General features: G+C 40.9%; 1 protein-coding gene across 7 annotated transcripts in view; it reads left to right on the forward strand.

The window, feature by feature from the left end:
* DCUN1D4 (defective in cullin neddylation 1 domain containing 4) overlaps positions 1 to 24,708 on the forward strand; it is a 97,878-nt gene that overhangs the window by 66,191 nt on the left and 6,979 nt on the right. For 6 of the 7 annotated variants that reach the window (XM_066384755.1, XM_066384761.1, XM_066384756.1 and 3 more), the window contains 2 exons: positions 567 to 675; positions 15,674 to 15,811. In XM_066384755.1, coding sequence (XP_066240852.1) covers positions 567 to 675; positions 15,674 to 15,811 — 247 coding nt within the window. The remainder of the gene's footprint in view (positions 1 to 566; positions 676 to 15,673; positions 15,812 to 24,708) is intronic. The other variant, XM_066384760.1, reaches the window with a different exon arrangement.

Consider the following 24,708-nt stretch of genomic DNA (forward strand, 5'->3'; position numbering starts at 1 on the left):
CTACACAACCACTAGTCTGATCTTTTCAAAAATGACATTGTCAAGAAAGACAGAAAGGGCAGGACACCCTTTAGAGACTATGGAGATCTGACAACAAAAAGCCATGCCTGGGCCTGGATGAGGTCCTGAACTGTTGAAAGCACCAGCTGTAAAGAAACTTGGGGGTACAACTGGGAAATTGACAGTGTGGGTTGTATGGTAGCAGAGAAAGTTGTCACTGTTGGAATATAAAGAGTGATAATAGTATTTAAGTGTGTAGGGGGGTCGTGTTGGCAACTTACTTTCAAATGGTTCAGAAAAAAAGTGTGTGTGAGAGAGCACAAGTGTGACTGTTTATTGTGAACCGAGGCGATGGGTATATGGGTCTTATTTACTGTTCTTTCAGCTTTTCTGTATATTTAAAATTAAAAAAAAAAAAGTGTAGGAAAAAGTAGGTCATTATGGATAGGATATGTTCCAACTCGAGGGTTTTTATGCTGTCTTTTGGTATTGTGTTTTATTTTACTGACCCAATTAAGAAGAAAAAAAACCTCTGGTTATAATTTGCCTTTATTCTGTTTTTCTAGATGTGATACAACAGAAAAACTCAGAAATACTTTGGATTACTTAAGAACATTATTAAATGATTCTACAAACTTTAAACTTATTTACAGATATGCGTTTGACTTTGCACGGGTGAGTTCTCTGGAGCCTATCCAGATGTTTCCCCTCTCCTCCCTCCCCCTTTTTGTTGCCTTTCGAGCTTGGTTTTTACATACTACACAGCAAAGAAGTTAAGTTACTCCCAGGATGTTAGTTAGAATTTCTTCCTACATGTACACTTTCTAGCTAACTTTGATTCTGGGCAAAAATGTAGTATGTTAGCAAAAAGCTGTAGTGGCAGACCTTTAATGGTTCTCGTGATTGCTTTAGGGGTGATTTGTAAATGGGCATGTTATAGACACTGTTCTAAATATCTCCTGGGTAAGCTTGGACGGGCTCTTCCTTCTTGTGAAACAACAAACCTTTATCCATTGAGTTTATTGGAATAAGCTAATTAGAGCTAATCTATTTTCACTTTGGGTGCTATATTGTATTTGGAAATCATTTGAATTTCAAACCTAACCTAGTTTCAGTGAGCCTTATTCAAACATAATTTCTAATCATTCTGAAAAGTGATCGTATTGTTACATAGTGGACTAGGTCCAAGTATGTGACAGTGGTTCTGTTGGAGTGAAATGAAGTCTTATTTTTCAGCCTGGCAACCGTAGGTAGAATCCTCAGGCACTAACTGGTATTGCTGCATACACACACAATCCACAGCTCATAGTTATAATTGATTCAGGAGTGGTGTTTTCTGTTATGTTCGTGTGTTTAGTGGCTTCAGAGGACTAGGCTTGCTTGATTGATTGCATTTTTAAAACGAATTTTTTATTAAAGCCAAGAACTCAGTGACAGATGATTTGTTTTTCCTACCACCATGCTGATTTTTTCACATTTTACTTGCCTTGGCTCTGTTGGTCCAGCACCAATTGATTTATTCAGTGGTGAATTCTGGAACATCTACAGTAATACATTAGTAGTTTGGGTGCTGTCTTCATTTGTGAATTTTTGCATTATTTCAACCTTCAAATAAAATGACAAGATGTATGAGACTTTATAGATACTAGAAATTATATGGAAATTTCAGCTGTGATATTTTACTAAATGGCATTTGTATAATTACATGTAGAAGTTATTTGCCGGATGCTTTTAGAATAGATGTAGTTTCTAGGATTAAATATTTTATTGCATGAGATTTTATTTTCCTTTAGTAGAAGGCAGCTGTTTCTTATTGTATGGATCAAAATTTATTTAGAAGCTTTATACTTAGAAAATAGGGCTTATTTTCTAACTTGCCTGTTTGGGGATCAGATTTTCCCACATGCCCACTGCTTTAGATCCAGGTTCCATTTAAGTCCTCCCTGGTGTCCGTGCCCCTCGGTCAGGCTCTGGGGCCTGTCTTGGGGTGGCAGCTCCATCAGCTGCCACCCTCTCGATGCCCCTCATAGCCCCACTGGTGGGCCGCTGTTCCTCCTGCCCTGCACTGTGGCGGCCTTCTTTCCACATCTTCTCATCCAGCGTCCGTACCAGTAGGGTGTCGTTCCTCTTCCTTCAGCCCAGGGTCACTGGCTGCCCTCATCCTTCCCTCTGCCTTTATGTTACTATTGCTTCCCGTGGGCAGTGCAGTTGCTCCCACTGCAATGAGTGACAGACGGTCCTTTCCGCCTACTTCACAGAGGAGGAAGGTGGGCCTCAGAGAATGGAGAAATTGACCATGGTCCCACTGATAACAGTAGACCCGGGACTCACACCCAGGTTCTGGCTTCAAGTCCCACCTTCAGGTCACTCAGGCCCTTATAATCGAGTCCCCAACTTCCTCTCTTCTGCGATACCTGTGACACCTGTGTAGTTGAGTGAGCTGTTCACTGGACCCACCGCCTGCCTTTGGCCTTTCTGTCTTTTGTTGTGTTGGAGCTCCGGCCAGCCCCGTGTGTCCTCACGCAGCGCTCTGCATTGTGTGCACACTCCCGCTGGCTGGTCCTTGTCCTGGAGGGACTGTGCCCTCAAACGTAGCCCCCTCTCCTCGGCTTTGGAGTTTAGATGAAGACCTTGATTTGATCTGCCAGATAAGGGAGACTGCGTTTTCTTTCTAGGTGCTCCCAGTAGCAGCCCACAGAGTCCTTTGCTTTGAAGGAGAGGATCAGGAAATATCAGTTAGTTAAGCTGTTTTACATAATGATGACTAACACCCACCATTCAGCTAAGTTATTCTGTAAGATAAATTGTTATTGAATCCTTCTTTTGTTTTGTTTAGCTCTATCCCACACGCTTTGAGATACTGGATTTTCATTTTCACTTGCATTCAGTTAAAAATATTTTCCAGTTTCCCTTGTAATTTTTTTTAACTCATTGGTTATTTAGAAGTGTGTTGTTTGAGTTATTTCCCAAGTTTTTAGGATTTTAAAGTAATATTATCATTGATACCTAGTTTAATTCTGTTGTGGTCAGAAAACATACTCTGTATTATTTAAGTCCATTCAAGTGTATGGAGGTTGATTTATAGTCCAGAATATTGTCTGCTGCAATGAATTTTTTACATGTCCAGAAAAGAAGTAACATTGGGCTCTGTTCTATAGAGTGTTTCATAACTGTCAGTCAAGTCAAGTTGATGGGTAGTGTTGTTCAGTCTTTTATATTGATTTCTGCCTAGTCTATCAGATACTGAGAGAGCAATGTGAACTGTTGAACTCTCCAACTATATTTCTCTTGTCACTTTTGTCATTATTTTGGTTTCTTTTTAGACATTAGGTTGAGATACATTTAGTATTGTTAGGTCTTGAAGAATTGATCCTTTAGTGTTATGAAATGTCTCTGTCTTTGGTAATATTACTTCTTCTGAAGTCTATACCCACTCCAGCTTTCTTTTGATTAAAGTCTGCAAGACATGTCTTTTTCCATTCTTTTACTTTTAAGCTATTTGTGTCTTTGTATTTAAAGTGTATTTCTTATAGATAACATATAGTTGGGTCTATCTGACTATATCCGTCTTGGGATGCTTAAGCCATTTACATTTAATGTCATTATTGGTATGATTAAGTTTATATCTCCTATTTGCTGTCTCCCCCCCCCCCCCCCAGTTTTTCTCATCTGGTTTTTGTTTTTTCCCCTTTTCATGGCTTCTTTTGGATTGAGATTTTTTTTTATGATTTCATTTTATTTCCACTATTGCCTTGTTAGCTATATCTCTCTTTGTTTCATTTTTCTTGTGGTTGCTATAGGCTCTATAGTATGTATCTCAAATTTTTCACAAATTTTCTTCAAATAATAATATACCACTTCATGTATAATGCAAGAACCTTTATAGCAGTATACTTCCTATTTTGCTGTTGTATGTTTTACTTATACATGTGCCATAAATCTCACAATTTATTTTATTTAGTCTGTTCAGGCTATTCTAACAAATACCAGAGACTGAGTAATTAATAAACAACAAAAATTTATTTCTCACAGTTCTGGTGGCTGGGAAGTCCAAGATTAAGACACCAACAGATTAGATGTCTGGTGAGAGCTTGCTAGCAGCTGTAACCTCACAGTGTCGGAAGGAAGGCGGGATCCCTCTGGAGTCTCAGTTTTTTAAGAGCACTAATCCACATTCATGGGGGCGGTTGGTAAATACCTCTCAGGGCCCCACCTCCTAATACCATCACCTTGAGGACTAGGATTTCTAACATGAATTTTGGAGGGACACAAACATTTAGACCAGGGGTTGGGAACCTATGGATCGCGAGCCAGATGTGGCTCTTTTGATGGCTGCATCTGGCTTGCAGACAAATCTTTAATAAAAATAATAACATTAAAAATATAAAACAGTCTCATGTATTACAATCCATTCATTTCCTACCGTAGCTCATGTTCATGGTTGCGGGTGGCTGGAGCCAATCACAGGTGTCCTCTGGGACAACACCAAATTTTTATTGAATAATGCATAACGTACACAGGTCATTGTATGGCTCTCACGGAATTACATTTTAAAATATGTGGCGTTCATGGCTTTCTCAGCCAAAAAGGTTCCCGACCCCTGATTTAGACCATAGCATATATTGTTATCATTTTGGTAGATATTTTTTATATTTACCCAAATATATATCATTTCTATGCTCTCCATTTCTTTTGTACTGATTTCTGATATCATTTGCCTCCTGCCAAAAAAAATTCTTTAACATTTCTCATAGTACAGATCTTCTGATGATCAATTCTCTAAGCTTTTACTTTGCCTTCAATTTGAAAAGGTACTTTGCTGGATAAAAGATTCTAGGTAGATGTAATATTCTTTCAGTACTGTAATGGTATATCTATTGTCTTCTGTCTTGAGTAGCTTCTGGTAGCAAGACTAGTGTTGTTCATTATTCCTTTGAACATAATATCTTGTTTTCTGACTGCTTTTATTCTCTTCATTGCTTTTCCCAAGTTGATTACACTGTGTGTTGGCATAATTTTCTTTTAAGAACTATTTTTTTAATGATTTTATTTATTCATGGGCTTATAGTTTGTATTAAATTGGGGAAATGTTCCACTGTTATTTCTTCAGATGTTTTTCTGTTCTTCCTCTGCTCTCCTGTGGGACTACAGTTATACCTATGTTCGGTGCTTGATGTCCATAAACATCAGATGCCATTTTTTTTCAGGGTATTTTCCCCTCTGTTTCCTTGGTAGCTGTGATTGCCATGTCTTCTAATATTAATCTTTTCTTCTGCACTGTCTAATCTGCTGTTAATCCTAGCCAGTATATTTTTCATTTCAAATACTGCTGTTTTTCATCTCTAGAAGTTTCATTTGGGTCTTTTTTTGTGTGTTGCATCTCTCTCTTCATCGTGATAGTCCTTTCTTCTACCTCTGGGACATCCAGAACACATTTATAACAAGTGTATAACAACTTGGTCTTCAGGTTCATCCTCACAGCCAATTCTGAGTCTCTGGCTAGTGGTAATTTTTATCTTGGCCATGAGTCATATTTTATAGCACCTTTGCATTCCTAGTATATATATATATTTTTGATTGGATGCTAGATATGATAAATTTTATGTTTTTGGTTGCTGGGTCTTTTTGTATTCCTTTAAACAGTGTTGGATTTTTAATTATTTCTGGTACATGGTTATGTGGAATCAGTGTGATCCTTTGAAAGGACAGGGATTCTACCACCCACAGCCCTGAGTATTGTGAGATCTTTCCACTCTGGTTCGTGGGAATACAAACTGCTCCCAGCCCTGTGAGCTCGGGACGTTCTGCTTCCCTCCGCAGTGGTTCTTCCCCCAGCTCGGTGCTTCCCTCTCACACGGGCACAGGGAAGTCCTCGGGACGTTCTGCTTTTCTCCGCGGTGGTTCTTCCCCCAGCTCAGTGCTTCCCTCTCACACGGGCACAGGGAAGTCCTGGGCCACAGACTGCGGAGGCGCTGCAGGTCGGATTTCCCTCTGGGCAGCTCCCACCTCGCTAGTATTTTGACCCACAAATTAGAGTCACTTTTGTCTCCTCGAACTCTGTCTATTCCAACTCAGCAAGGCCCCCGGGCTTGGTTCGGGCTCCGCCTTCCTGGGTGGCCTGGACCCACCTCCACACAGTCAGCTGGCATCACTGTGGGGCTGGCCTCGTGCTTCCTTTTCCTCGGGGTCATGTCCTGTGCTGCCTGTTGTCCAGGGAATGCAAGCCATCAGTTCACATCTTTTGTCCAGTTTTTTGGCTGTTTGAAGTTAAAGGGAAATCTAGTTTCTCTAACTCAATCTTAGTGAGAAGCAGAACTCAAAGAGCTTTATATCTCTTCAATCTCTTTTTTCTACTAGAAAAAGGACTTCTAGAAGTAATAACTTATAATTAACATAGCGGACCTTTTAAAATCAAACTTTGAATGGAAATTAAATTTTCTAACAGTTTTAATATCCTAAATGTTCTCTATTGCAAATAAAAATGGCATATGTTAAATATTGTGCTTTAATATACCAGAAAAGAAACTATCATACAATACCAGAAAATGATGAAGTGACTCATTTAACATCTTTCCACCCAGATTGTAGTCTTAAGGGGTGGGATCGTTTTTTTCTTCACCTTCAAACTTTGAAGTTCATTAAAAATAGTAGTAGCCCAGGCTGATAGCTTAGTTGGTTAGAATATTGTCCCAATACACCAAGGTTGTGGGTTCAATCCCCAGTCAGGGCACATACAGGAATCAACCAGTGAATGCCTAAATAAGGAGAAAACAAACCAATTTTTCTTTCTTTTTCTTCCTTCCTCTCTCTTAAAATCAATTAAAAAAATAGTAGTTGGCTATCAAGTTATAATTTTTTTCTCCTAAATTTACCTTGATTTGCACTTATTTATAGTGTTATGGGTGTCATAGACTCGTGAAACTTTATAGCTGAAAGAAGTGAAAAGTCATCTGTCCTGTCTTGTCATTATGCAGGTGAATAAACAGCCAGAGAGGAGGGGACAGTACAGCCAAGCTCTGCCCCTGAGGCGCAGGCCAGTGTCCTCTTCACAGTGTCCTCTCCACTTCACCTTCCTTGACTGACATCTGTCACCTTTCTAGGTGATCTTGTGAGAGGAAGGTGGTGGGATATAAGTTAAGAGCTAACAAGTGGAAATCTGTTTCAGTATGTTTATGCATAGGGTTTTCCCCTCAATATGAATTATTTCAGTGTATATATACATACAAATATTGTTGTATGACTTCTTTTAAATAAAACATCCATTTTTTTTCCTTTAAAAAAAATTTTTTTTTAATATTCCTTTTTTTATTGTGTGAGAGAGAGCTAGGAAGGGAGAGAGAGGGTGAGAAGCATCAACTTGTAGTTGCTTTCACTTTACTTGTGCATTGAGCTTCTCTGTGTGCCTTGACTGGGATCATGTCAGGGTCCCGGTCCCCTTGCTCAAGCCAGCGACCTTGGTGTTCTGGGTCAGTGCTTACCCACTGCGCCACAACAGGTCAGGCCCATTTTTTTTCTTGGTTCCCTTTTTTAAAAGGACCCAGAGAGAAATAATATTGGACAAAGAGAATGCAATAAAAGACTAACTACAGTAATTCTTTTGTTGACCTGGAGATAGTTATTAAATATCAGTTAAATTTGGTCCATCTACATTCTATGTGTAGTAGCGAGGTACTCTGCTGAGTCCCGGAGAGAGCTGGCACTTGGAGTTGTAAGGAGGACGCATGCTGGCTGAGGGGGCACTGACAGCAGCAGCGCCGTGGCCTGGCTGAGTAGCACCGTGAACTCACTGATGCTGCTCTTGGGTTTTGTTCTGATTGTGTGGTCCAGCCTCGGTGCTGGAAGGAGAGATAATGGGATGGATTGAGAGGGATGAGTGCGTGGGCTTGGAGGGCAGAAGGAGGTGAGAGGAGCCCTTCTAGAGTGTGTGAGATAGGTTTAGATAGAATCCGAAGGCAGCGGCGTGTAGAGAAGCTGCTGGAGGGGGAGACAGGGAGCCTTCCAGGGGAGGGAGAAGGACTGGCAGTGGGCAAGAGGAGTGGGAGATTTCTCTGGGGTGGGGGAGTCTTGGCTGGCTCACTCCTTGAAATAAAGCTATAAGAAGTTGCAAACAGAGGACTCTGGAGGCCGAGCCTATGTGTCCCTGATGCATTGTCCTTTCCAGCATGAGGTACCAGTGCAATTCACTGTCTCCGAGGTGGTGTTTCAGGGAGATGTAAGAGGTCACACCTGTTACAGATAATGTCTCTTCTTTTTCTAAGTAAAACAGTAGCTCAGGCATTTCTATTTTAAACTAGAAATTATATTATAGATACACAATTTGTTAAGGAAAATTTGCTGGGTCTTCTGTTTATCAGAGAATTCTGCCTGACTTGAACCTCAGTTGGTTGTGATCATTTTCATTCACGTCCTTTTCTAACTTGAGACGGTTTTTCACTTCCTTTTTTTAAAATTAAGTGTCCTCAATGTAACTCCGTTACTCCTACCACTTTGTCCCCATAGTCCCCCTCCCCCCTTCCCTCTGGGATTTTCTGTCCTGTTATCTGTATCTGTGTGTTACATATATATATATAATTTCACTTATCCCCTCACATTCTCTGATCCCATCCCCTCATCCCCCTTCCCTCTGACTGCTGTCCCTCCACTCCCTGTGACCCCGCCTCTGCCTCTATTCCATTCCTCAGTTCACTTTGTTCATTAGATTTCACATAAGTGAGGTCATATGATATTTTTCTTTCTCTGCCGGGTTTATTTCACTTAGCATAGTAATCTCCAAGTCCATCCATGCCATCTACAAAAGGTAAGATTTCCCTTTTCACACCCACATAGTATTCCATTGTGTGTGTGTGTGTGTGTGTGTGTGTGTGTGTGTGTGTGTGTGTATCACAGCTTTTTTAAATCTACTTCTCCACTTACGGACACTTGGGTTGTTTTCATATCTTGGCTATTGTAAACAATGCTGCAGTAAACATGGGGCTGAATATCTTCTTTTGAATCAGTGATATGGTGTTCTTAGGATATATTCCTAATTTTTTGAAGAAACTCCATACTATTCTCCACAGTGGCTGCACAAGTCTGCATTCCCACCAGCAGTGCAGGAGGGTTCCCTTTTCTCCACACCCTCGCCAGCACTTATTCTGTGTTGTTTTGTTAATGAGCGCCATTCTGACAGGTGTGAAATGTTATCTCATTGTGGTTTTAATTTGCATTTCTCTGATGATTTAGTGACATTGAACATTTTTTCATATGCCTATCAGCCATCTGTATGTCCTCTTTGGAGAAGTGTCTATTCAGTTGTCTTGCCCATTTTTTAATTGGATTATTTATTTTCCTGGTGTTGAGTTTTAGAAGTTCTTTATAAATTTTGGTTATTAACCCCTTACCAGACGTATTGGTGAATATGTTCTCCCATTGTGTAGGTTTTCTTTTTAATTTTGTCCATGGTGTCTTTTGCTTGCAAAATCTTTTTAGTTAGGTATAGTCCCAGTTGTTTATTTTGTCCTTTATTTGACTTGCCCGTGAAGATAAATCGACAAAAATATTGCTACAAGAGATATCGGAGAGTTTACTGCCTATGTTTTCTTCGAGGATGCTTATGGTTTCAACACTAACATTAAGTCTTTTTGAGTTTATTTTTGTGAATGGTATAAGTTGGTGGTCTAGTTTCATCTTTTTGCATGTACCTGTCCAATTTTCCCAACACCATTTGTTAAAGAGACTGTCTTTACTCCATTGTATGCTCTTACCTCCTTTGTCAAATATCAATTGTCCTTAAAGGTGTAGGTTTCTTTCTGGGTTCTCTGTTCTGTTCCATTGATCTATATGCCTGTTCTAATGCCAGTACCAGGCTGTTTTGAGTACAACAGCTTTGTAGTATAACTTGATATCAGGAAGTGTGATACCTCCCATTTTATTATTCTTTTTCAAGATTGCTAAGGCTATTCATTCTTTTTTGGTTCCATATAAATTTTTGGAATATGTGTTCTATATCTTTGAAATATGTCATTGGTATTTTAATTGGTATTGCATTGAATTTATAAATTGCTTTGGGTAATATAGACATTTTAATGGTTTATTCTTCCTAACCATGAACATGGTATATGCTTCCACTTGTTTGTATCTTTCTTGATTTCTTTTTATCAATGTTTTATAATTTTCAGAGTACAAGTCTTTAACCTCCTTGGTTAAATTTACTCCTAGGTACTTTATTTTTTTTGTTGCAATAGTGAAGGGGATTGTTTTCTTAATTTCTCTTTCTTTTTTTTTTTCTTTTTTTTTTTTTTCTACCTTTTTTATATGTCATGTGTTTTTGTGGTGGTTTTTTCTAGGGTGGTTACCATTAAGTAATGAAAAGGGTACCTACCATATTCATTGTAGTACCCTATCTTATAAGTATTTCTACACTTCATCGTCCTTTGCTACTGTTAATCTCCATTCTCTCCCCCCTTTTTTTTCCTTTGTTGTCACAGTTTAAGTTTGGTTTTATTGTGTTCTTGGTGGAGCTGTTACTTGTGGTGTTGCTTTCTTTTGTTCTTTGAATCTGGTTGGAAAACCCCCTTTATATTTCCTGGAGTGGGGGCTTTCTGGTGATAAATTCTCTCATCTTTTCTGTATTTGTGAATGTTTTTATATCTCCTTCATACTTGAAGGATAGCTTTGATGGGTATAGTATTCTTGGCTGAAAGTTCCTCTCTTTCAGGGCTTTAAATATTGGGGTCCACTCTCTTCTAGCTTGTAGAGTTTCTGCTGAGAAATCTGATGATAATCTAATAGGCCTTCCTTTTATATGTTGTACTCTTCTTTTCCCTGGCTGCCTTGAGAATTTTTTCTTTGTCATTGGTTTGTGTCATCTTTATTATGATGTGCCTTGGAGTGGGTTTGTTGGGGTTAAGAAAACTCGGTGTTCTGTTTGCTTCTTGAACTTGAGGCTTTAAGTTCTTTCCACAGGCTTGGGAAGTTCTCGTCTATTATTTGTTTGAGTGTATTCTCCATTCCATTTTCTTTCTCTTCTCCCTCTGATATACCTATTATTCTTATGTTATTCTTTCTGATGGAGTCAGATAATTCCTGTAGGGCTTTCTCGTTTTTTATTATTTTTGAGTCTCTTTCTTCTTCTCTCTGTTGTGCCTCAAGTTGTTTGTCTTCTATTTCACTAATCCTATCTTCAATCTGGGTTGTTCTGCTAGCTAAGCTTGTTACCTCGTTTTTCAGCTCGTGAATTGAGTTTTTCATTTCTGTTTGATTTGTTTTTATAGTTTCAATTTCCTTGGTAATATATTCTTTGTGTTCATTGAGTTGTTTTCTGATCTCCCTATATTGCCTTTCTGTGTTTTCTTGTATATCTCTGAGTATTTTTAAGATTTCTATTTTAAATTCTCTGTCATTTAGCTCCAAGGCGTCCAATATGTTAAGTCTTTTCTCCATAGATTTTTCCACATCTATTTGTGTTACCTCTCTTTCTTTTGTATCCATAATATTCGATTTCCTCTTTCTTATTGGCATCTGAGGGTGGTCTTGTTGATAGCACTAATTAGAATTAATAAAGAGTAAAAAGTAAAAAAAATAAAAAATAAAAAAATAAAAAATAAAAAAAAACAAAGGGTAAAACACCCCACAAAAAAAAGCAGTAATAATTTATTATTTCCCCCTTTTTTTCTTTCTTCTCCTTCCCTCCTCTCCCCTCCTCAGGGAAATATCGTGCCTATAATGGAGGGCCTGGTTTGCGGTGAAGAGTTCAAGGGGCAAAAAAAAAGGGGAGTAGGGACCTACTAAATGCAAAAAAAAAAAAAGGAGGAAAATCTTAGACAAGCATAAGATGATCTGCCTGTGGGTGATGGTCAACTAAGAGATATAATGAGAGGGATAAGAGGGAACCAGAAAAAAGGACAAAAAAAGGAATAATAAAGAAGAAAAAAATAAAAATAATAAGTAAAAATCTGTTGTATTAAGTGGAGCGAAGACCAAATACAATGGAGACCTTGGGTTGGGAGGACCCAAAATGCCACAAAAATAAACTCACAAGAAAAAAACAAAAACAAAAGCTAAAAAGAAAAATAAAGCCAAAAAAAGCCTTGAGTCCCAAATTAACTAATTTGTTCGTGATTGAGGATTAAATGGGAGGAAAGTAAAACGAGAAAAGAAAAAACGAATAGAAAGGAAAAAATAAGAAAAAGAGAAGAACGAAGGAAGAAATAAAAAAGGAAGAGAAAAAAACAAAATAAAGCAAAACAAAAACAAAAACAAAAAACAAATAACAAAAAAACAAAACAAAAAAACAAAAGATGAGAGAGTGAGAGTTAAGTGTCCTGGAGTATAACCCCAAAGGAGGGTGAGGATGAAGAAGAGAAATAAAATGTAACACTTATGGGTAGTGTAGTTCAAGAAAAGGGAAGCATAAGATGGGCAGAGAATAGAAGGACCGAGGTGGAGGAGATAAAGGCAATAAGATAGAAGAAACAAACAACAACAACAACAAAAAAAAAAAAATTAGTGGAACAAGTTGTAAAGTCTGTGGATTTTTCTTGATTTTGAGATGTTAACTTCTTCCTTTTTCTTTCCTCTCCCTCTTCCTGGTCGGTGACTCTGTACCCCAGGCTCTGCCCCTGTGTCACACTTAGGTAGGGATTTGCAGTTGATGAGATTCTATGGCAATGTCATATAATTGGCTTTAGTCTTGCTGGTAGTCAAGGCTTGTTGGCGTTTGCAGGGTCCAACGATGAGAGAGTTTGCTTTCCTGGATTCTCTCTCCTAGTCCCCCCTTCCTGAATTAGCAGCCTGGTGATCCAGCTATAAGGCTGCCACTGCTTCTGCCTGGGGAGTAAGAGGCTCAAAGAGCTGGGAAATCCCCACTCTATCCCCACTCAGTGCAAGGCTTTGGGAAAGGCTCTGGCAGTCAGGGCCTCCAGTGTAATCAGGCGGGGGTGGGAGTCAATTGTTGTCAAGGTGACTGTTCAGCGCCTAGCATTCAGTTGGACCTCTCAACCCAGGCTTTCCACACTTTGTAGCCTGTTTTGGCTGGGAAGAAGAGGCACTAGTCTCTGCTTGCGACTAGTGTAGTATAGATCTTATTATCTGCCAAGTCCTTCTTGTTAGCGTTTATCCCTGAATATGGAGGCTCTATCAATCAGAAGTTGCCCCCGCCCCTTTAGCGAGAGGCACTAAAAAATATCACCCCTCTTGTCTTGGGTCGGTGAACTGAGAGAGATCTTATCAATTAGAACCGAGGGTGCGCAGATTTCACGGGTTAAGTTAATTTTAGTAATTGGGTCGCAGCTGTGCTCCGGAAGGTATTTCAGGCTGCCTGCGCGCGCCCCTCCCCCAACGCTTGATTGTTAGCTTGAATGGCTGGGTGAGGTGCCCCGCCCGCGGAGAGAATCTCCCAAGTAGGGAATACTGCCCTGGGGCCTCTCCCGCTCCCCATGCGCGGGCCGCTGGGAACGTTAGCGGTGCTCGGTCTGCAATGCTCGGTCTGCAATCAGACCGGGCGCGCGCCAGCGGTTGCTCACAGCTCCGGAGTGTGGGCGGTGCTCGCTCTGCAACCGAACCGGGAGCTGCTCGCGGCTGCTCGCGGCGGCGGTGCTCGCTCTGCAACCGACCCGGGCGCTGCTCGCGGCGGCGGCGGCTCGCGGCGGCGGCTCGCGGCTCCCGAGTGCGGGATGACTCACCCCAGGCGCACTTCCTCGCGGCTTGAATGAACGTCCCTGCGGTAGCTTCCTCCACACCCTCGTCTCTCAGATTCAAGTGATAACAGTCCTTTCGCTTTCAGTTTGTGTGGAACTCCGTAATGCTCCGAAGATAAATTTTCCTGTTTCTAGTTGATAAATTTGTTGTGATTTTGGGGAGATCTGTCGGACGCGCTGCTCACGGCGCCATTTCCGTGATGTCCTAATTTCTCTTTCTGATAGTTCATTGTGGTGTATAAAAATGCCTCTGATTTCTGAGTATTAATTTTATATCCTGCCACCTTGCTGAATTCATTTATCAGGTCCAGTAGTTTTTTGACTGAGACTTTAGGGTTTTCTATGTACAGTATCATATCATCAGCAAATAATGATAGTTTTACTTCTTCTTTTCCAATTTGGATGCCTTTTCTTTCTTTTTCTTGCCTGATAGCTGTGGCTAGGACTTCCAGAACTATATTGAATAAGAGTGGTGAAAGGGGGCATCCCTGCCTTGTTCCTGATCTTAAGGGGATTGCTTTTAATTTTTGCCCATTGAGTATGATGTTGGCTGTGGGTTTGTCATAGATGGCCTTTATCATGTTGAGGTATGTTCCCTGTATTCCCACTTTGCTGAGAGTTTTGATCATAAATGGGTGCTGGATTTTATCAAGTGCTTTTTCTGCATCTATTGATATTATCATGTAGTTTTTCTCCTTCCTTTTGTTTATGTGATGAATCACATTGATTGATTTACGAATATTGTACCAGCCTTGACTCCCCAGAATACAGTGTGTCCGTAAAGTCCTGGTGCACTTTTGACTGGTTACAGGAAAGCAACAAAAGACAATAGAAACGTGAAATCTGCACCAAATAAAAGGAAAACTCTCCCAGTTTCATACCTATTCAGTGCAGTTCATTGTGGGCTCACGCACAGATTTTTTAGGGCTCCTTAGGTAGCTATCCCGTATAGCCTCTACAGACTCATCACTGACTGATAGCCTACCAGAATGGGGTTTCTCCACCAAACTGCCGGTTTTCTTTAGCGGCTTATCCCGCCGAGTAATGTTATTCCTATGTGGTGGCGCTTCATTATAAACGCGCCGATATTCACGTTGCACTTTGGTCACGGATTCGAATTTAGTGAGCCACAAAACACACTGAACTTTCCTCTGTACCATCCACATCTCAACTGGCATGGCCGTGGGCTGCTCCGCTGTATACACGGTGTTAGTCATCATCCTACAGTAACTAGGAGGGTTTTCCTTTTTTTTTTTTTTTTTTATACAGAGGGAGGGATAGATAGGGACAGGCAGGAACGGAGAGAGATGAGAAGCATCAAACATCAGTTTTTCGTTGCAACACCTTAGTTGTTCATTGATTGCTTTCTCATATGTGCCTTGACCACGGGCCTTCAGCAGACCTAGTAACCCTTTGCTCGAGTCAGCGACCTTGGGCTCAAGCTGGTGAGCTTTGCTCAAACCAGATGAGCCCACGCTCAAGTTGGCGACCTCGGGATCTCAAACCTGGGTCCTCCACATCCCAGTCCGACGCTCTATCCACTGTGCTACCGCCTGGTCAGGCGGGTTTTCCTTTTATTTGGTGCAGATTTCACATTTCTATCGTCCTTTGTTGCTTTCCTGTGACTGGTCAAAAGTGCACCATGACTTGACGGACACACTGTACATCCCACTTGATCATGATGTATCATTTTTTTCATGTACTGCTGTATCAGATTTGCTAATATTGTTGAGAATTTTAGCATCTAAATTCATCAGGGATATTGCCTGTAGTTTTCTTTCTTTGTGTTGTCTTTGCCTGGTTTTGGAATTAGAATTATGCTCACTTCATAAAAGGAGCTTAGAAGTTTTCCCTCCTCTTGAATTTTTTGAAATAGCTTGACAAGGATAGGTGTTAGGTCTTTGGATATTTGGTAAAAATTGCCTGTTAAGCCATCCAGTCCAGGACTTTTGTTTGTTGGGAGTTTTTTTTTTTTTTAAGATTTTATTTATTTTTAGAGAGAGAGGAGAAAGAAAGAGAAGGAGGAGGAGCAAGAAGCATCAACTCTCATATATGCCTTGACCAGGCAAGCCCAGGGTTTCGAACCAGCGACCTCAGCATTCCAGGTCGACCCTTTTTCCACTGCGCCACCACAGGTCAGGCTGTTGGGAGTTTTTTGATAACTGTTTCAATTTTATTTGTTGTAATTGGTCTGTTTAGGTTTTCTGGTTCTTCTAGATTGAGTCTTGGAAGATTGTATGTTTCTAGGAATTTATCCATTTCACCTAGGTTGTCCAATTTTTTGGCATATAAGTCTTTATAGTATTTTCTTACAATCCTTTGTATTTCTGTGGCGTCAGTTGTTACTTCTCCTTTTTCATTTCTAATTGTATTTATTTGAGTCTGCTCTCTTTTTTTCTTGATGAGTCTGGTTAAAGGTTTGTCAATCTTGTTTACCTTTTCAAAGAACCAGCTATTGGTTTCATTGATCTTTTGTATTTTTTTTTTTAGCCTCTATGTCATTTATTTCTGCTCTGATCTTTATTATTTATTTCCTTCTACTTCCTCTGGGCTTTGTTTGTTGTTCTTTATCTAGTTCTTTTAGGTGCAGGATTAAGTTGTTTATTTGAGCTTTTTCTTTCTTCTTGAGTTATGCCTGTAATGCTATGAACTTCCCACTTAGGACTGCTTTTGCTGTGTTCCACAAATTTTGAGTTGTTGTATGTTTGGTTTCATTTGTTTCAAGGAGATTTTTTATTTCTTTTTTGATCTCATTGTTAACCCATTTGTTACTTAATAACATGCTATTTAGCCTGTTATTAAATAACGAATATTTGAATGTTTTTCAGTTTTTCTATTTTAGTTGATTGCTAGTTTCATGCCATTTTGACCAGAGAAGATACTTGATATGATTTCAATCTTCTTAAATTTATTGAGACTTGTTTTGTGTCCTAACATGTGGTCTATCCTAAAGAATGTACCATGAGCACTTGAAAAGAATGTATATTCTGCTGCTTTAGGGTGAAAGGTTCTGAAGATATCTATTAAATCCAGTTGACCTAGTGTGTCATTTAAGGCTGCTGTTTCTTTGTTAATTTTCTGTCTGGAGGATCTGTCCATTGATACTAGTGGGGTATTAAAATCCCCTACTATTATAGTATTGCTGTTGATCTCGTCCTTTAAGTCCATCAAAATCTGCTTTATATATTTAGGTGCTCCTATATAGGCACATAAATATTTACAATGGTTATATCCTCCTGTTGGATTGCTCCCTTTATCATTAAGTAGTGATCTTCTTTTTCCCTTACTGTATATAGCCTTTGTTTTAAAGTCTATTTTGTCAGGTATAAGTATTGCTACCCTAGCTTCTTTTTCATTTTCATTTGCATGAAATGCTTTTTTCCTTCCCTTCACTTTCAGTCTATATGTATCTTTTGTTCTGAGGTAGGTCTCTTGTAGACAGCATATGTATGGTCCTGTTTTCTTAACCACACAGCTACCTTATATCTTTTGATTAGAGCATTTAATCCATTTACTTTTAAGGTTATTATTGACATGTACTTATTTATTGCCATTTTATTTTTTAAATCTACAGTCCTCTTTTTCTTTGCTTTTTTCACAGCAGGCCCCTTAGCATTTCTTGCAGCACTGGTTTGGTTGTAATGAATTTCTTGAGGTTTTTTGTGTTGTTTTTTTTGTCCGTGAAGCTTTTTATTTCTCCTCTAATTTTAAATGATAGCCTTGCTGGATAAAGAACTCTTGATTGTAGGTTCTTGTTTTGCATTACTTTGTATATTTCTTACCAATCCCTTCTGGCCTCAAGTGTTTCTGTTGAGAATTCAGATGTCATCCTTATGGAGGCTCCTCTGTAGGTAATTAACTGCTTTTCTCTTGCAGCTTTTAGTATTTTTTCTTTGTCTCTTAACTTTGTCACTTCAATTATGACGTGTCTTGGTGTAGCCCTTTTTGGGTTCCTCTTTAATGGAACCCAAAAGTTTCTTCAACTTGTGTGACTTTTTCTTTCACCAATTTAGGGAGTTTTCAGCTAGGATTTCTTCAAACAGGTTCTTTATCCCTTGTTTGTTCTCTTCTCCTTCAGGAACCCCTATGATGTGTTGTTTCTCTTCATGTTACAGCGCACCTTAGTGTTTCCTCAGTCTTTTTTAGGTCTTTTCTTTTTGCCACTCTGCTTTCGTGCTTTTATCTTGTCCTCTAAACTGCTGATTCAGTCCTCTGCTTCATCCAGCCTGCTATTGATTCCTCCTAGTGTATTCTTCATTTCTGATATTGTATTTGTCATTTGTGACTTGCCTTTTTTATGATTTCAATGTCCTTTTTGATGCTTGCTATCTCTTTATTTACGTGCTCATTATGTCCATCCATTGTTGCTCTAAGATCCTTGAGCATCCTAAATATCATTATTTTAAACCCTGCATCTGGTAGTTTGGTTACTTCCATCCCATTCAGCTCTTTTTCTGGGGATTTCTCTTGTTGATTAATTTGGGTTGCATTTCTCTGTCTTCCCATTTTGTCTGTGCATTAGGTAGTGCTGTCTGACATTGAAATTTTTGTGGTATCTTTATGAAGAAAATGGGCTCAGTGGTACTGACCTCCATGCCACCTGTTTTCCTTGTTCTAAGAATGCTTCTTGAGGGTGCTATTTTCTCTCTTGTTTTATGTATTACATGCAGTTGGTCCTTTCATGGGCATGGTTATTCCTTCAGGCTGACTGGCTCTAAGGGTCAACCTTGATCTTGTGTATACACATTGTGTGCAATGTCTGTCCTGTTGGGCGTATTTATTCTCCACAGTGTCTGGTGCCTGCTAGGCTCCACCTTTTGGCATGTTGCTTGTGTAGGAAGCTGAGTCTAGGGTTGGTGCTATCTGCCACCCACTACCAGTTGTGTTGTCTCTAGATCTTCTTAGGTTGGGGTTAACTGTTGTTTGTAACCTGCTGTGGGCTACCTGTCTGCAGCTACTGCACTTTTCGCTGTTTCTGTCTGCTTTTTCTGTGTGTGAGTAGTGAGGGAGGGGCCAACCTTTGTATAAGGATCAGCTTCCTCCTGCTTTAGAGATGACAGCAGCTCTGTAAAGCCCTAAGCTCTGTAAGATTTCTCTCCACCTTTCAACTGCTCCTCCTCTTTTTGCAGCTGCCTGGGCTTCCACAGAGTCTTCTGTAGTAAGATGTAGTGTGGGCTCAGACTGGCCTCACCTACAAAAATTGGAAGTAGGTCATCTGAAATAGGCCTCTACAGGTTGCACACTTGGTGGGTTAGGGCAGCTGAGATTGTGAATACAACATTTGTGGGACCCCTTACTTCAGGAGTTTCTTGGTCAGAAGCTCAGTACAGGGAATGTGGCCCCTCATCCAGAGCTTGATCCCTCAGCCACTGCTGGATACTCAAATTTTATTTCTCCCCAATGAGGTGAGCAGGTTCAGACTGAGTGTGTCAGACAGTTTACTCTGCAGAAGTTCTTTCAGCTGTTGAGACCCTGGTCTCAGGGAGGAAGACTGAGAGAGTCCTCTCCTGGGGCTGACTGTGCCCCTCCCGAAGGTGGCTAAGCCCCTCGACCGGATCCAGTACTAGACTCACAGGGACCTACACATTAAATGTCCATGCTCCAGGCCTCTCTGCCTTCCCCCTGTGGAATCTAGCCTAGCAAGACAGGATATCCAGCACCCAGGCTGGCTGGCTGTGAAGCTCCTCCCTGTCCATTGCACAGGAGCTGCTGTGCTGGTGCTGAAAACAGAGAATGGAACTCACCCCAGCTGGGCCGGGTGTAAGGAGCTTTTCCTTAGGATACTGCTCTAGCAAGGGCTATTGGGTCCTGAACTGATGCTCTCCACAGCTGGCCCCTGAATGTGCCAGCCCTGGACCTCCCTGGCAGAAACGCAGCGCAGACCAGTGGAAGACACTGCCTGTGACTGGCCCTCAGCAACCTTCTTGGAGCTACAAGCAATTCAGAGTTTGTGGCTGCATCTGCTGGGCCCAGGTGTACATGGAAATACCAAGCTGCACTCCTGGACTGGCTTTTACCCACACTGGGCCTGGCGGAAGGTCTGCTTAAGAGGCCAAGTTTCCCTGAGTCCTGCCTCCTGCAGCCTCTGTCTGCTGGCTGTTGTTGGGCTCAGCAGCTGAACAAACCTCTGCTAGAGTCTAGCGCCTGCTGCAATTCAGGAATTAAGGGTGGTGGGTGTGTGGCTCTGCCCCTCAGCCCCGGGTGTCAGTCTGTCCAGACTTTTTCACAGACCTCAGTAGGATGTGGCCTCTGAGACCCAGAGGTGTGTGGTCTGCACTCTCTCTGGACAGTTTCTACTGAGTCTCCTGTGATGTGGAAGCATAAGTCCTCGAGTCTGGAGTGTGTGAGGGAATGCTCCGGTCTCAACACCAGAAAACTGAGTCACTGACACGTCCCCTGCTTCCTGGCCTGTGAGAATGACCCGTCGCCATGACTGGGGTAGGAGAGACTCCCGAGGGCTGAGCAGTTGCTTTTCCCGGGGCTGATGACACACAAAGGGGATGTTCCACTAAGAAAGATGGCAACTGCAGTATTGGAGAATGAGTTAGCACAGAAATTCCAGTGGCTGACCCCCACAGTATTTCTCTCTGGGCCTCCAACTCCACACTTTCCTCCTGCGACTCCAGTCCTCTCAGCTCTGCCCTGCTGGAGCCCTGAGTAAGTGGCTGTGAACAAGATTTTCTGCGCAGGCCCTTTAAAACAGTCTGCGTCCAAGAGCTCAGTCTCTTTCTTGCAGACAGAAACCCTGCTCTTTTCATCACCAAATGCTCTTCGGGCGCCTCTGCTGGGCTCTGGGGCTCTAGGCTGGGGCTCCGGGCCTGGGGCTAAGGATCCTCCCCTCTCAGGCTGACCCAGCCCACCGTGAGAGTCCCTCCGGACCCTCAGCCACCGCTTGCTCCTGGGAGCGGGGCAGCCCTTTCCGCATCTCCGCCCTTCCTATCTCGGTGTGGCTTCTTCTGTGACCCTTGGTTATAGACTCCTCTTCGTTTAGTCCAAAGTTGGTTTTTCAAGATGATTGTTCTTAAATTAAGTTGTAATCCAGTTTGGTCCTGGGAGGTGGCAGTTGGAATGTCTGCCTACTCCATTGCCATCTTGGACTAGGACTTTTACTTCTTAACTACTGTCTGTTTCCCTCTCCACACAGCTCCCCCAACACACCACATACACACAAACCCCTCTACTTTTCCCCCCATGTTTTCATTGTAAATTACAAAAAAAAAAAAAAAAAAGAGGATAGGTCAGGGTGAGAACAATAGTAGGAAGGTTTTATAGTTTTCTCATCCCAGGTCCGTTATCCTGAACCCTGTCAGCCTTATCTTTCAGAGTCCTCTTTGTTTCTAATGTGTGTAAATGTTGAATCACTGTTGTAGACCTGAAACATATTGTATGTCAATTATACCTCAGTAAAAAAAATATTCTTTGCTTATTGCAGGCACAGATTTGCTCAGCAGTTACTTGTAAAGCTAGTTGGACTGCATTTCAGTTTATAATTAAATTTCTCTTTCTTCATTACTTACCGGGGAAGCAGGATGGTACACAGTGAAGAGCCCAGGTTTGGAATCAGGCCTCCCGGGTCGAGTCCCAGCTCTACCACTAGATGACTGTCATTTTAACCCCCTTGGCCTCAGTTTTCTTATTCATAAATTGGGGACGATAATAATAATGCTTATCCTAAAAGGGTTGTTGTATTAAATGATTTTAAGTATAAGGCAGTTAAACAATTTTTGACTCTGATTAAATTCTCAATAAAAGTTAATTATAGAATTAGAAATAATTATTGAATTATTATTCACTGACATTACTTAGGTGTCTGCAAACCTCATTATTTTCCAAGAGTAGTGCTTAGTGATAGAATCTGTAGCAAGTAAAATGAGGAGGAAAGACTGCCCATTGGCAGATGTTTTTTCTTTTGTTAAGGAAATGTCAGTAGGTGAGCTTAATTCATTACCTTGCAAACATTGTGATCTATAAGATAATGCTGGGTAAGTTCTAAGAGCATAATTATTTAGATTCATTTTTCCCAATGGGAGGATACTCCTGGGTTTTATGACTTTTTACGTGTTTTTTTAAAAAATATGTATTAAAAAGAAAAAGGAACAACTCCCATTCAAAAAACTGATTTGCTGTATTTTCAGTTTTATAAACTGAGTCACAGTATTTGATACTGGAGTTAGAGCTCTCTATTTTTACCGTGTGTTTGTTTACTTAGGTAGCTGTGTGAAGGAGGGCTGCCTCTTCTCACTGTGTTTTTATTCCCTGTGGTCTAGATAGAATTCTATGACGTATGTCGTAGGTCTTCATTGTAGTCCTTTTGATTTCACATACTGCTTTCTGACTTGGTTGTCACCATGTATGTTTGTGAATCAGGGTCACTTATATGTTATTTTTTGAGTCCCAACTAGTTCTTGAATATCTTAGGAATACTGTCAATTGAAGATTTTTTTCTTTATAATTTTAATAACAAAAGATTAACCTTTCACATCTAAGTCTTAAGCTCTCAGAGCTTTGTGAAAATTGGAAATAGGTCATCTGAAATAGGCCTCTGAATAGCATATCTGGATAGATAGTTGAAGATGAATTTTTATAATATTGTTTATATTTGCATATATACAATTACCCGTTTATTTCAGTTATTGTCTAAGTCATTTGTGCCATTTAAGGGGGAAAAAATGCCTAATTTTCACATATCATAGGAGACTTAGACTGGAACAGTCTTACATAAACAAAGGCAGTAATTTTTTTTCACATTAGAAATCTACCCTAATAAGTCATTATTCTGTATGTTAGCTTGTACTGGTCCTTACCTGGAGGGTTGCATTGATTCCACTTACAAAACATGACTTCTTAAAATATTCAGAGTAGAATCCTTTGGTTTTATAGCTGAAGCTGTACCACTAAGAAGCCTCATCTCATCTGTAACTGCTAGTTTTAATCTGATTAAGGGAGACAAGACAGAATCTAGTTGTGTGTTTTAGGGGGTTAGTATGTCTTTGGTGTATGAAATCTGTTCAGTTTTTGTTATTTGAAAAATAAAAAAAAATTGAATTTATCTTAGAAAATAAGTTTATGAAATACATTACAACACTATCTTGAGTCAAGAGGTAGGCAGAGAGAAGTCTCATTTCTTCTTTAACCTTGATGGGCCTCCTGGGAATGCTGATTGACTCGTACCGTCTGTGCCAAGGTTCATTCTGCTTAGATTCTGATCTGAGGACGCAGGAGCCTGTCCCTTGCCCCATGAGTGGAGGGTCCAGGGTCGGCAATGACAGTATACTATTTTAATTTCTTATAAAGAGCTCTGGATGTCTTTGCTGTACTCTTTGAATTAGTTAAGGTGATTATTATTTTTTTAAATGCCTGGCTTCATAGCATCCTGGGAGATTCATTTCACTTTTAATTGGGAACCCCTTGGCAGAGAATGCCATTAGGATCTTTGCTGTTGAAGAACCCCCTGGGCGTGTCTTCATTTTAATGTTCAGTAGATATTTGTTGTGGGATCTTTGGACTGTGTTGTTCCCAGGAATTCTGAGTGTTTACAGTTATAGCCATTTGCATATAGCCTCAAATCTACGCACAGGCAATGTTGGTTATCAGCGAGATGCCACTGTTCAGATCTTGAGTGCATCCATAATATCTTTCTCTTATTTGCTAGGCAGAAGATGGTGTTAGTGATTGTGCGCTGCTGGCTGGCACCCTTGCAGAGCAGGAGTGAGTGAGTGCTGTTCAGCTTCCGGTCCTGTGAGTCTGATGCCTTTCCTCCCTGTTTGGGCATCACTGCCAACCAAACACATGCATCGAAGTCCTTCATGATCATCAGTTTGTCAGATGATTCTATTGTTGCAGAGTCTTGTCTAGGTCTTTTGTATCTTTTTCTTTCTTTTTGTCACCTTAGTGTATGTCCATTGTGATGGGGACATAGGCGTTGATGATGTTAGAAAAGGACACAGTATATATCATGGCAAGACCAGTGATTTTAGTTTTAGTGAATGATTACAAACTTTTCCAAGGGAAATCTTTCCCAAGCACCAGTGTCATCAGCTCAGTGCTGTTCAACAAGTGAACTTTGACTCAGTCCTGTGGTTCCTCGTGTGTTTTCAACAGTTTACTCATTTTTCTTGTGAATTGCTTCATAGTTTGGTGTGCTGTTGCCGTCTGCCATGCCTGTGTGTCAGGGTAAGAGGAAGTTTTCCATTTTCTTGCACAGTGCGTCACAGAAGTAGAAGCCTGTGACATGCAACAAGCCAGTAGGGCTTGGTTGGCAAAAGGTGGACAATCTCTAGAGCAGCTTTTCCCTTGTCCTCCTCTCCATCAGGACTAAGTACTACGGCCTGAGCAGGATGACAGGGCCAAAGGTCAGGCAGAGAACGCTGTGGAAAGGAGGCCCCACCTGTTAGTGCTGAACTGTGGAATTGGGATTCCCCCACCATCACCAGACTTAACCTGTGTGGCCTGTAACAGAGAAGGGTGTTGCGGAGCCTTCTGACCTGGCCTGTTCGGGAACGGTTATTATGTTGTATGACTGAGACGAAGAGACGGACCTATTGCACCTCTTCTTGTATCTTCATCTGCCTTGTGTGCTGTTGCTGAGTGAGGCCCTTATGTTTGCTCTGTTAAGTCCTTCACTTTTAAATCAGTGTCAAGGCCAGAAATTCTCTGTGTACTAAAGAGTTCCTCGCTGCTGAGTCCTGAGGCAGCGCTGTGTTTCATCGGGAGATACGTGTGGCTGCATACGTTGCTGACAGTGGCAGTCACAGTACCGTACCTTAATTTGGTGGGCAGTTGGGTTCCACCACAAACGGGATAGTCGGGAACTTTTTCCCTTTGCATAAAAGCACTTTTGCAAATTTCTACTGGAGTAAAGACACCACATGGAGGCTAGCTTTGGATATATGTAAGGTCACTGCTTACGGCCCCAGGTCCTGTGTCCCAGGACATAGAAGTCCCCCACTTGTAGTTCTGGAAAGGAAATTTGTAAGAAAGTGCGGAATGAAAACTAGGATCTTTAATTGCAAATGTAAGTGGAATGAGCTTA

This window comes from Saccopteryx leptura, chromosome 5 (genome assembly GCF_036850995.1).
Source record: "Saccopteryx leptura isolate mSacLep1 chromosome 5, mSacLep1_pri_phased_curated, whole genome shotgun sequence".
NCBI classification, from domain to species: domain Eukaryota; kingdom Metazoa; phylum Chordata; class Mammalia; order Chiroptera; family Emballonuridae; genus Saccopteryx; species Saccopteryx leptura.